Source organism: Numida meleagris, chromosome 2 (assembly GCF_002078875.1).
Source record: "Numida meleagris isolate 19003 breed g44 Domestic line chromosome 2, NumMel1.0, whole genome shotgun sequence".
Lineage (NCBI taxonomy): Eukaryota > Metazoa > Chordata > Aves > Galliformes > Numididae > Numida > Numida meleagris.
In genome coordinates this window covers 97,687,380-97,700,043 of record NC_034410.1, presented here as the reverse complement: position 1 = coordinate 97,700,043, position 12,664 = coordinate 97,687,380, and the positions used below count along the sequence as shown (strand labels likewise).

The 12,664-nt window shown below is 37.2% G+C and overlaps 1 protein-coding gene across 14 annotated transcripts in view; it reads left to right on the top strand.

Moving 5' to 3' along the window:
• PTPRM (protein tyrosine phosphatase, receptor type M) overlaps positions 1–12,664 on the top strand; it is a 462,428-nt gene that overhangs the window by 247,339 nt on the left and 202,425 nt on the right. For all 14 annotated transcript variants that reach the window (XM_021385886.1, XM_021385885.1, XM_021385884.1 and 11 more), the window contains 3 exons: positions 666–775; positions 6,026–6,227; positions 10,269–10,371. In XM_021385886.1, coding sequence (XP_021241561.1) covers positions 666–775; positions 6,026–6,227; positions 10,269–10,371 — 415 coding nt within the window. The remainder of the gene's footprint in view (positions 1–665; positions 776–6,025; positions 6,228–10,268; positions 10,372–12,664) is intronic.

The window sequence follows — 12,664 nt, the reverse complement described above, 5'->3', positions numbered from 1 at the left end:
GGTTTTCAATTTGTCTGCATCACGACTTCAGTGTGTTCACCATGTTTAAGGTCATCAGACCTATAGTCAGTGAGCATCACCATTCTGTGCAAAATGTGGCGTACCCTTCCAAGGTAGACATTCTAGTTCGGTAAGCTAAAGCTGTACCTTGTTACTTCAATCTTTTTCCATTTTCATACATGGATGTTTATATCTTTCAGTGCAGAACAGTAACACCATTGATAAGTGGGTATGACTATCAATTTTTATTTACAGGAATTTATCCCCGAGACATCATCTAGTTCCTTATTTTAAAAGTTGAATTATCCTTTTCTTTCATCAGTAGTGTTTTACTGGAAAAGTGCAATTCTCACTAATTCCTGTTTATATGGAAGCTGACACAGGTTTCCGTAACAGCACTGTCTTGTAAAATAAATTATTCTCTTTGCTGAGCTACCCTGGTCTTTTCTTCAGTCTTGGGGAAATAACAGTGGGTGTAATTTTCTAACAGATTATACACAGTTGAGGTGTTTAACTTAGGGAGATGGGGAGGAAGTGGCTATATACATATGATATGCTTAACAAATTCCATGGAATATGAGCTGTATCTCAACAATTGATATCTTATGTCCCAACAAAATGGATGGATTGCTTTTATATTTGTTTTTCCTTTTCTTATTCATTAGTTCCAAGTGCTGTACCACTTGAATCCATTCAAGGGAGTACCTTTGAAGAGAAGATTTTTCTTCAATGGAGAGAGCCAGTGCAAACATATGGTGTGATTACTTTGTATGAGGTATCAAGCATTTGGTCATGTTTTTCCTTTCATGTATTGTATTGATTTTTAGAAGTGCATAATTAGTATGTAATTGAAAGAAAATATTTTCCCAGTTTCTGTGAAATAAATATTCGTTTTGAAGATAGTAGCACTTACAGAGTAATAAAGTCAAATGTGTAATATAGAAATGGATTACTGCAAATCCCAAGAAAGGTATTGAGTTATCATCTTGAAGAAAACTGCTATATTTAGAACCATATGATATAGTATTCTGTCTAGTAATGTGGAACTAATATTTAAGACTGAAAGATCTTAGTAGATTAGTTTTTTTAAGAGGAGGCATAATGCAGTGAAGACAGTCATCTTCACATTTAGCTGAGACTCATTACAGGAAGCCTATTGTAATAGAAACAAGCAGGCATAATTTAAAGAAAAAATCTGTCATTTTTCATGCAAATTCAACAAAATTATATGTTGTTAGATGTCTAAAAATCGCTGCTTTTCCTCACACGGAACCTCTGCCTGAATACATTTTAGAAAAATTGACAAAAGACTGCACAGATTAAGCTGTCAGACAGTAATCACTGTTAAGCCTCTTACCTGACCTAACTACAAAATTGGTATTGAAATGCTTTGTTTAAAAAAAACCACCACCTAAATGAGGTATGGTGTAAGAGAAAAGTTAAATTGAATGGTAACCTATTGATACTGTTTTGAAAACTGTTTTATTATAGTAGGATGAAATGTTATGAAAAAGTATGGATTGATTTTTTATAAAGCTAACTACTTTCCAGCTAGTTCAACAATTGCCTATCTGCAAGGATCTGAATGTTCTAGTAAACATGCTAATGTTTTTATTGATGTTTGGCTTCATGTACATAGAAACACACAGAGGCAAATCATCTGCTTATAAACATGTGTACATGTCTTACTGTATTGCTGAAAGGTAGGTGCAGTGTATATGTGCAGCTCATTCTTTAATATATGTTTATGACTTCATCAGCTCTAATGACATTTGTACGAGGTGTTATTGAGAGGTTGAAAAAAACAGGCTGGCCTAAGTTTCCAGGGTATTCAGGACAGCAAGTCTTTGAACACCAAAAGAACCTAGCATTCCAGCAGCAAAGAGAATGTTGAAAATAAAATACTGATATCTTCTGCACTCCTCAAAGCAGGATAGAGAGCCGTAAGCAATCATTTAAAGCAGAAACTTGATTTCATTAATTTCAAACTGAAAGGTACCAGCAAGGCATATACATCCAAACCAGTTTTTGTTCTAAGGATGCCAACTCGGTCCAGTGAGGTGGCTGAACATGAACAGATCAGGAAGGCCAATACCCAACTAGAACTGCACTGGGCAAGGAGTGCAAAGAAGATCAAGAAAGGCTTCTACAGGTACATAAACCATAAGGAAAGACGCCAAGAATGCATACCTTCCCCAAGTGAGCAACACAGGCAGGCTGATAACAATGGACAAGGTGTAGGCTGAAGTACTTAACAACATTTTTGCTTCAGTCTTCACTGACAGCTGCTCTTCACATACCCCTCAAGCAGATGGGTCAGAAGTTGGGGACTGGGGGAGCAAAGTCCCTCCTATTATAAGTGAAGGTTTGGTTTGTGACCACCTGAGGAATCTGAACATTCTCCAAGGAGATGCATCCCAGAGTCTTGAGTGTATTGGCTGATGTAGTCACCAAGCCACTCTCCATGATATTTGAAAAGTCATGGCAATCAGGTGAAGTCCCTGGTGACAGGAAAAAAGGCAGTGTCGTGCCTATTTTTAAGAAGGGTAGAAAGAACAATCCGGGGTACTACTGACTTGTTAGCCTCTCCTCTGTGCCAGGGAAGATCATAGAACAGATCCTTCTGAAAGCTATGCTAAGGCACATGGAAGAGAGGGAGGGGATACAAGACAACCAACGTGACTTCACCAAGGGCAAGTCCTGCCCTACCAATGTAGTGGCCTTCTATGGTGGCATAACTGCATCAGTGGACAAGGGAAGTGCCACTGTTATCATGTGGTCTTCAGTAAGGCCTTTGACATGTGCCCGCATAACTTCCTTCTCTCTAAATTGGAAAGATATGGATTTGATGAGTGGACTGTTTGATGGATGAGGGGCTGGTTGCAAGATCATACCCAGAGAGTAGTGGTCAGGGAATCAATCTCCAGATGGAGATCAGTGATGAGTAGTTTCCCTCAGGGGTCAGCACTGGAACTTATGCTCTTTAATATCTTCATCAATGACATTGACAGTGGGATTGAGTGCACCCTCAGCAAGTTTGTGGATGACATCAAGCTGTGTGAGACTAGACAGGCTCAAACTGTGGGCCTAGGAGATTCTCATGAGATTCAACAAAGCCAAGTGCAAGATATTGCATTTGAGTCACAGCAACCCCTGCTATCAGTATAAGCTCAGGGACAAAAGGATTGAGCCGTATCCCCCTGCCGTAAGGGACTCAGGGATATTGGTGGATGGCAGGCTGGACATAAGCCAGCAATGTACCCTCACAGCCCAAAAAGCCAGCCGTATTCTGGGCTGCACCAGAAGAAGAGTGGCCAGCAGGTCAAGGGATTCTGTCCCTCTACTCTGCACTGGAGAGATTGCACCTGGAATACTGCGTCCAGATTTGGAGTCCTCAATACAGGAGAGACAGACCTGTTGGAGCGCATCCAGAAGAAGGCCACTAAAATGATCCAAGGTGTAGAACACCTCCCTACAAGGGACAGGCTGAAAGAGCTGGGGCTGTTCAGCCTGGAGAAGAGAAGGCTCTGGGGAGTGGCCGTTCAGTATCTAAAGGGGGGCCAGAAGAAAGAAGGGGACAGACTTGTTAGCAGGGTCAGTTGTGATACGACAAGGGGAAATGGTTTCAAGTGAAACAGGAGAGATTTAGACTGCATATAAGGAAAAAGTCTTTTATGGTAAGGGTAAGAAGGCACTGGAACAGGTTGCCTAGAGAGATGGTGGATGCCCCATCCTTGGAGACATTCAAGGTCAGGCTGGACCAAGCTCTGAGTGATCTGACCTAGCTGTAGGTGTTCCTGTTCACTGCAGGGGAGTTGGACTAGATGGCCTTTAGAGGTCCTTTCCAACTCAAATGATTCTATGAGTACACCCCAAGGAAGGATAGGGAACATTTCAGCCTGGAGATAATCACGAATTGGAGAATCCCTTGAGCTGAAATGCCTGCAAAGGAGTGAGTCAGCCAAAGAGTTGCAGCAAGGGGTGAATGCACCTTCCCATCACCTGTCACCTGCCACAGGGCAATACACAACCCGAGGTGAAAGTGTTGTAGTTGTAGTTTAGCTGAGAGTTGAAGATGTTCAGTTTGGCTGAGATGTAAGCCTCACTCAGACCTAGGAACAAGGTTGCCCTTTGCCAGGCAATCTCTTCAGCTGTTGGCCATTTTTTAAAGGGTCATCCCTAAGTCTGCAGCAGGAGATGCTTTCTGTATGTGTTAGTATTTTTAATTGTGGATGTAATTATGACTTCAAATGCCATAACAAAGAATTTACATTTATCAGAATGCTAACAAATACTGTAGAAATCACTGTAAACTTTGCTTATAAGTAGGAGTGAAGCAAAGAAACAACACAAGTTCATTTTAACCATCTGAAAGAGCTCTTTTTTTATTGTGTTCTTCCTGATCCCTGGAAGAACTTACTTAATTGTAGAATATTAGCTACTTACCTATCTACTAATTAATTGCTATACAAAAAAAAAAGAAAAAAGAAAAAAATAAGAAAATATCTCTGACATCCAGGTTTTATTTTAAATAAAACTTACAGGAGTTAAGAATTATATAAACAGAGTTGAATGGCGCTGCAAGAGGTCAATTAGTTCACATACCTGCTGCAAAACAGGAGCAAGTGTGTACAAAACTTGATTGCCATGTGGCAGTCTAATCTTTTTTAAAATCTCCAAAAGAGATACAGCCTGTTCTCCTACAAACAGACAGAGCAACTCTATCATTAGAAAGGGGGATTCTATTGGGCAAGATGTATTTCTTTTGGACAAATTAGGCAAATTAATTTCTTTCAGATAAAAATTTTGATATTTGGTAATGTTGTTTTATTTCTTTTAGAATTGAGAGGGCTAGTTGAGTGTTTTTTGGTTAAGTTTATGAATGAGTAATTGTAGAAGATCTATGTCAATATCATAGATAGACTATCATAGTCTATCCAGATGGCATCGAAGGTTTTTATTACTTTTTTCAGTAATTTATTGATGTTGTATCATATAGGTCATACGAAAAACAGTACTCATTGTCAAAGGTTTTAGGAAATTGCAGTTGTTAAGGATATATAATGTCAGCACTTAAATGCTTGTAAATATTTTTGTGTGCGTCTTCTTAATCAGAATGATGTGGAATAATTACAACAAAAAAGAATGTCAGTTAACATTTCATTATATGAAGTGTTGGAATTCACATACAAATGAAACTTCAAAAGTAAAAAGGAGGAGTTAATTATTTTTAATTTTTTAATAGATTTCTTATTTTTAAGTTCTCAATACAATATGTGGAAATTCGTAATTACTATTAAAAATCTGGATCAAGTTTTGCTGTGAACTTATATTAACATTTCTAATGAAAACTGAAAATACTGTTTGAATCAAAGGAGGAACTGAGGATACAGTATACATTTTGCATATATTACTTAGCATTTTATCTCTCTCTTCCTCCAAAGGAGAATCTGACCTAGGTACAATATAATAACCTGAAAATTTCCAAATTAGCAATTACAATATCTAAGCTTCAGACTAAAATATAAGCTCTACCCGGTTTCTGAAAAATTTGCCTTAAGCTGCCCTTATCATCTTCTAAGGATAATCTTATTCAGAGCAAAGTGTAACTACAGTCAAATCAGTTAGAAGTAGGAGCCACTTCTTTCATTATTTGTTTATGTGCTTTTACCCTGTTGTTTTGTTTTTGTTATTATTGTTAATCAAAATCAACTGTAAGATAGGTCCAAAAAATGACATTGTTAAAGGCAGCATCTTAAAGGAATTAATGTAAGCCTGAACCCATCCTTTAGAGTTGTAATCTAGCTGCCTCTAAGTCTCTGTATCTATAGAAGTAATAACTCATACCAGTTATGGCTGAGTTTGTGTGTCCCTTCATGGAATTCCGGATTTGAAGAGAATAAGAGACTGAGATAGCTTATCATAAAATGTCTGACAGCGCATACATCAGAAGGGTTTACTGGATAAAGATGCAATCTTTGTCCATCTGCTCAAGACAGTTTATAACTTTCTTATTCTTTTGCAGATCACCTACAAAGCAGTCAGTTCCTTTGACCCAGAAATAGATTTATCCAATCAAAGTGGACGAGTCTCAAAGCTAGGAAATGAAACACACTATCTCTTTTTTGGACTGTATCCTGGCACTACGTACTCTTTTACCATCAGGGCCAGCACAGCTAAAGGATTTGGACCTCCGATCACAAATCAATTCACCACTAAAATATCAGGTATTTAATGAAAGAATATTATTGTTTGCTTTTAATAACGACATGGGTAATTTTTTGGTTGCTTATTTCTTCTTTAGGATTTTACAAGCAGCAAATTGAAAGTAAAGTAAGTGTTCATCCCTGAAGATGTCAAAGTGACATACATTAGCGTACCTGAAAAATTTCCAAAAAGTGTTTAAATAGCAGCTAGTACTCTGAAATTCCTGTTCATGGCTACAACTTACCACCCAAGATACTCAATGAATTATGTGCTTGCAGTCAGTGCCAGCTGCTGTTACAACATTTAGCATAGGGTTTTTTGGACATGTGGATGAGGGCTCCATTCAGAGCTTATTCAGCCTTGACATGATTCTAAATTAGTACAGTAACAGTGCTGGAAAATCTCTTTAATGAGCCATGAACAATTGAGAGTAGAGCAGATACACTGTATGTCCAGTGCTCAGTTAGAAAGTGCAGCTGACTGCCAGCCAGCATACATTCCTAGCAGGCGTGTGAACCAAAGTGGATATGAAACTATATTAGACAAGAACACCAGGAGTTGTGGTTTTCAGATAGGAGCAGCATGTCTCAGTCACTTCTGCAGAACCGTGAACAATACTTTAAAGCCCTCCAAGAGGCATAGGAGCGCTTAATTTCTCCAACTGATGGGATGCAGTACTATTAAATACCCTAAAATCCTTATGTAATCAATGACAAAATGTTTTGCAAAGTTAAAGTTGAAATCCCTTTACTATTCACTTCCCCACAGTCTTCTTGGGAATTAAACTGAGAGTTGGACCTTGATAACATTTACAGATAATTGCCTAATCTATTTGTGGTCGAATTTGTTTTTCAGAAAAGATAAGGGAAAGCATTTGGATACAAAATCTTCTTCCTTTTTTACTCTCTTTCTGTATATTTTTTCCCTATCAGTCACTTTCTGTCCTCACAAGTGTTAATCAGAAATAGAGCAATTCCTTTTTATTACAGGAAAGGGCAGTTCATGGAAGGTGGAAATTATTGCTAATTGAGGTAACTGTGGTGGAAAAAAAAAAAATGTTGATAATTTTCAAGTTAGAAAATTATTCTTGGAAGAATGTCTAACAGTAATTAACACTGATCAGTAAAGATGGGATCATCCTGCCTTTTCTCACATTGAGCAAAACATTTCTGTGCCAGAAATGAATTTCTAACATACCAAGTCTTGATAGGACTTAGGATGACAGAATCAGGCCTTACTAGAATGAGGAAAGGAGGAGACTGTTGTGAATAGAGGGCGTTTGGGAATAGTGCTGTGGCTTAAATTGTTCTTTTTTAAATTTGGTATGTTACCAACAAAAACTCATTAGTCTGTGTGGGCATTAAAGCCATGCTTTGAAATGAGACAAACCTCCAAGGAGCCATCTGGTGAGGTTTTGCAAGCCATCTTCTCTGCACCCAGCTCTCTTAGTATTTCATCTTAGTTACTGTGCTAACAGGAAATGTTTAAAACTTGTCCTGGGGTCAAAGCCGATCTCTTGGTGTATTTACATAAAATAGAATCAGAATACATTTCGTAGTATCATTGAAGAACAATAACTGAAACGTTAGCTGTTTAATATGGTATCATTTTTTGCAGTGCTATTGGCCTGTGCCCTTACCTGTAAGGCTTTGAGGCTCTTAATGTGTCTCTCTTGTGAAGAGATGTGAAACAAAAATGCTGAACATTTATTAAAAAAAAAAGGTTTCACAGCACATTTTAGAACAGAGGATGTAGCAACTGTGCATTCTGACCAATTTTTAAACAGTCATTGCATGTTAATTTGTCTGACTCTAGACTGCATTTTCATAGTCTTAATTTCCTGCCTTAAGTTGATGAGTAGTACTATTCTGTACTGTAAATAGTTGCCATGTTTTGTTCTACAGATGTGTGATTGGCATTGAAGGATGAAGTGATCTGTATGCAAATACGCACTACTAAAAGGGGAGCTAGTAGCCATGCCTGCTATCAAAATTGATGGGCACTCTGTATTAGAAGACTTTGTTTTCTCTTGCATGTAACTTTGTGAAAAGTCAACTATGCAGGCTGAATTTTTTTATGCTGCCTTTCTCACCCAGAAGAATTTCATCCATTTCAGGAACATGGCTGACATACTGAAAAATTTTCATGACCAGTACATTACTGAAGAGTTTTCAAACAGGGTTTTAAATATTTAGCAAGAAGAGAGACATGAGTCTGAGCCATTACTCTGAAAACAGTTCCAGGTTTGGGCAAACCGTAAATGTTGCGTTTGCACACAAATGAGGAGATTTGACAGAATTGAGCAGATAATGTCACAATAGGTTCCATCCTCACTAAATAGATTCAGGTTCTCTAAGCTTAAAGAGTCTCGCCTATATGTCCATCAACCCAGCGTGGCCCACCACGGATGCGTAGTGTCTACCTTTTGTTGAATTTGAGTTTTGTGCTGCTGAGGACAAGGGTGTGCAGTTGTAAAAAGTATGAACAGGAAAAATATCTCCTGTTTTCTCTCTTCTTTATTGATAAGCTGCTTCTTCACTTGTGGGCAGTGTGGGAGAGGAAGAATCCTAACCTAGATAGAACAAAAGGGAAAAAATAGACAATGTCCAAGTATCTGTGGACAGGAGATAAAGTAGTCAAAGTAGCCAGGTCTCAAAGGTAAGAGTGGGAAAACCGTAGCTCATAGCCTAGGCAGGATTATGATTTTGATGGAGGTAGACTAATAATAAATATTGCTTGTAGGGGCCTAGAAGTCACAACTCAGTAAGATTACAACACTGGTTAAGATGCGTGCAAGAGACCAAGGGCAAGAAATGACACTGATAGTGTTGCAGAAATGTTTGCACAGCTTTCAAATTTGCACTTACTCTGTGATTCGTTCACTTTCAGATTAGCCAGTTTGAGAATGGGGTGTGATTTGGATAAATTCTAGATATACAAAAGTACAAAACTGAAATCAGTGAAAACTGATTTCAGGGGACTGGAACTAGGTGTTTTTAAGGTCCCTTCCAACCCAAACCATTGTTATTCTATGATACTGTCTGCATGTGGAGCATAATGTACTGTGAATAACTTCATCAGTGTGGTACACAAAGTGTCCAGCATCTGGAATATTAAGCTAAATGAATTCAGATGCTAAATTGGTCTTCAACAATGAGGATAATTAGCTGTTGGAAGAACTTAGAACTAAAGAAAAGATCTTCCCCGCCCCCAAAAAATGTATTTTCTGCTATAGGCAGGAATTAGGGGAAGTTCATTGTCTTGCATCATTCCTGTGGTCAAAAAAGGTCATTGCAATGATGGCTTTTTGCTTCTGTAACTTTTTAAGTCTATTGATGGTGTATCATTGTTAATAGCAGGACAATAAGGATACAATAGGCTGCTAAACAAACAATTAATTGAGCAGCCTTCCATTCAATATAATGGTAAAAACACAACTAGGCAATAGCATTGAAAAAAAAGTAACAGCAGTAGAAGTCGGTAACTGAGGAATCATTTGTAATTTGTAATTGCTTAATGAAGACACTGTATGCAAAAGTACCATTGAGTGTGGCTTCAAACTATGATAAGCTCTCGTGGTGATAATCCTGTTTCATTATCATAAATGATATCTGTGGTGGACAGCATGACAGCCGCAACAGAAATGACAAGTTCCAGGAGTGTATCCTCCTACCGCTGACATACTGAGAAAGCTGGAATCACAGTTTCAAAAAATATAGCCACTTTTGCATACACATTTGTAGATGCTCCTTTAAATAATGAAAAAGAAATTCATTTCCAACTTATAAACTCTCAGTACTTTCTGAAAACTTACCTCTTTTAGGAGCTGTTGGCTATCTTGTAATTGTCAGTGAGCCAGGATTTCTTTTATTATTTTTTTCACTGAAGTTATTTAAAAGTTGGCTTGTACTTGTGCTGTAACTGAAAGCATACTAGACCTTTATACAGTCTTTTTATTTGCAGAAGTCTTTAGGATTACATATTCAAATAAAGACACGGCTCCTGATAGAAGAAATGCAGGAATAATGATTATTTTTGCTTCTTTTCCTTTCTTGTTCTAGCACCCTCTATGCCACCATATGAACTCGAGACACCTTTGAATCAAACTGACAGCACTGTGACAGTCTTGCTGAAACCTGCACAGAGCAGAGGCGCTCCTGTCAGGTACTGGGGGGAAAAGCTTTATAAAATTAAAACCAAATTGATTAATTTCTTGAACATGTTTTCTGGGGATTTTCTACATAGCAATCAGTGTCTAAATTCATGTCTGTATTAGCTCTAATTAAATTAAATAACTGAAGAAAATGAAAGTGCTTTGATGTTGAGTGTTCGTGTATTGTTTAAAGGATTTGATCCAGATGCAAGTGGCTTGTTCTTTGAAGATAAGGAACAAAGCCATAGTTCTGTTGTGTGGGTGGCTTCTTTAAGGTAATTGCTTACTGCAGTGTTATAAGTTCAAGGACATATCACATTTTCTATGCTGAGCTACTGTCTATGATATTCTCTTTTCTTGTTTACTTCACAAATTTAAGATAATCAGTTCTTAGTAAGTTAACCAATTTGAAAAATATGTATTGTACCACTCATGAAGTATTTACATTTACTTGATCATGAGAGTAGAAGTACAGAAAAAAACTGGAAAACCAGTAGCTTCAGTTTTTTAATGTTATATAGTACCTCTTAATGAATTTCCAGCTTGCTGTGGTTTATTTCACAGCAAGATGCATGTTACCATATAAGTCTTACACCTGTTGTGGTAAAAGATGCCTGCTTTTCAGTGAAGAAAACAGAGAAATGGTTGTATTATTTTGAATCATAACCAATAATGAGCTCAATACTTTGAACAGAGGAAAATATAGATGAGATAAGTAAAGGTTTTTCAGAGGTTGAAGGTGTTTTTCCTTTTGACTAATCACGTAGCTTCAGTAATGGTTTATCTTTTTGTTACTGTTGGGAAGCATTTCCAGCTGCAGTGAATAATTACCAATTATTCCCATCTTGCTGCTTTATTATTAAATTATTATTTTTGGGGGGGAGGTGTTTTCAGAATATTTAATTTTTTTATTTTGCAGCATTGATTGTTGTATTACATATGTTCGTATGGGTGGATGGATGAATTTAGGAAATTGTCATTTACACAACTTTAAAAAAAGTGTAACACTTTTGGTAAGTCTGAACAAGCTGAGAAGAAATCAGAAAGCAATTAAAGGAGATACAGTGAAACTAATCTAGCAGATTTTTTGTTTATGTTACTTCATGCTAGAAAGCTGTAGAGTAGTCTTTCTGAATTCAAGCATCTGGATCAAAATAATAGTATTTGGAATTATTTTTGTTTAAACTCAAACATATTAGGCCGTAAAATAAGGTTTAATTCCTTCTAACTGCATCATGAACTCAAGATGATTAATTCCTGTAGCAGTGGAGACACATCAGAAGCTTCGCTGGCAATAAAAAGAAGCTGGTTAGGAGATTAAGTACACCAAATGAGTGGATGAGTGGTTAAGAAAATAGAAGGAGAGATTTAAAGTAACATGAAGCTGTAGAGCTGACAAAAAGAGATGAACACATGGTAGCAAATTTACAGAAGTCCTTTGTAGCAGGTCTTAAAATGACTGCTGTCTGCAAACTACTGCAAACACAAGGTAGATACCTTGTGAAACAGAAAGTGGAAATTAAAGTAAGAATTTCTCAATGCTTTTAACATTTAATTTTGCATTACACTGAAGCATGTCTTGACATAGCTTGCAGAGCACATTCCGAATACGGATGTTATCATCTTAATCTGTATTCATTGGGTGTTAGAAGTTTAGTCATACTTCATTTATGCACATCACTAAGAATGATGCCTTGTGTATTGATCCTCCTACAAGCACCAGCTTGGTTAATGCAGGTTTTTGAAACTACACTAAACTTGCAGTATAAATGATTGCTGTTGTTGTATTGATCAGTACATCAGCCACGTCACATAAGATTCTGTAATTCCTGAGATGGATAAGGAGAGCACAAGTTCTCCAACTCAAGGCAATGAAGCTAGTACCTGAGGTCGCTCAGTATTCCAACTTTTTTTCTGCAATTAAATTATTTTTCTCTAATCAAATATGAAAAATCCTGCTGTCTTCTGACTTATTTAGAATCTCCTCACAACCACCATGACATAAAAGGGAAGAAAGGGTATGCTGATTGTTTAAATGTTGCTTCAAAAAGCCGACTTTATAGGCATGTTCAGGAAGCTCTGTTTACAATGATAAAGTACACGTTAATCATGAAGGCCAAATGGCATTCCAGGTTGTTTTAGAATTTGTACAACTGGACATGATTAAAATCTATTTTGTCATAGTTTTAATACAACAAATACTGCTCAGTTTGTCTGTGATTTCAGGTTTTATGGCTGTTGCTATGTTTACTTCTGGAAGATTATTTTGGAATTATGTACGTTTAAAGCAGTAGTGCATTCAGT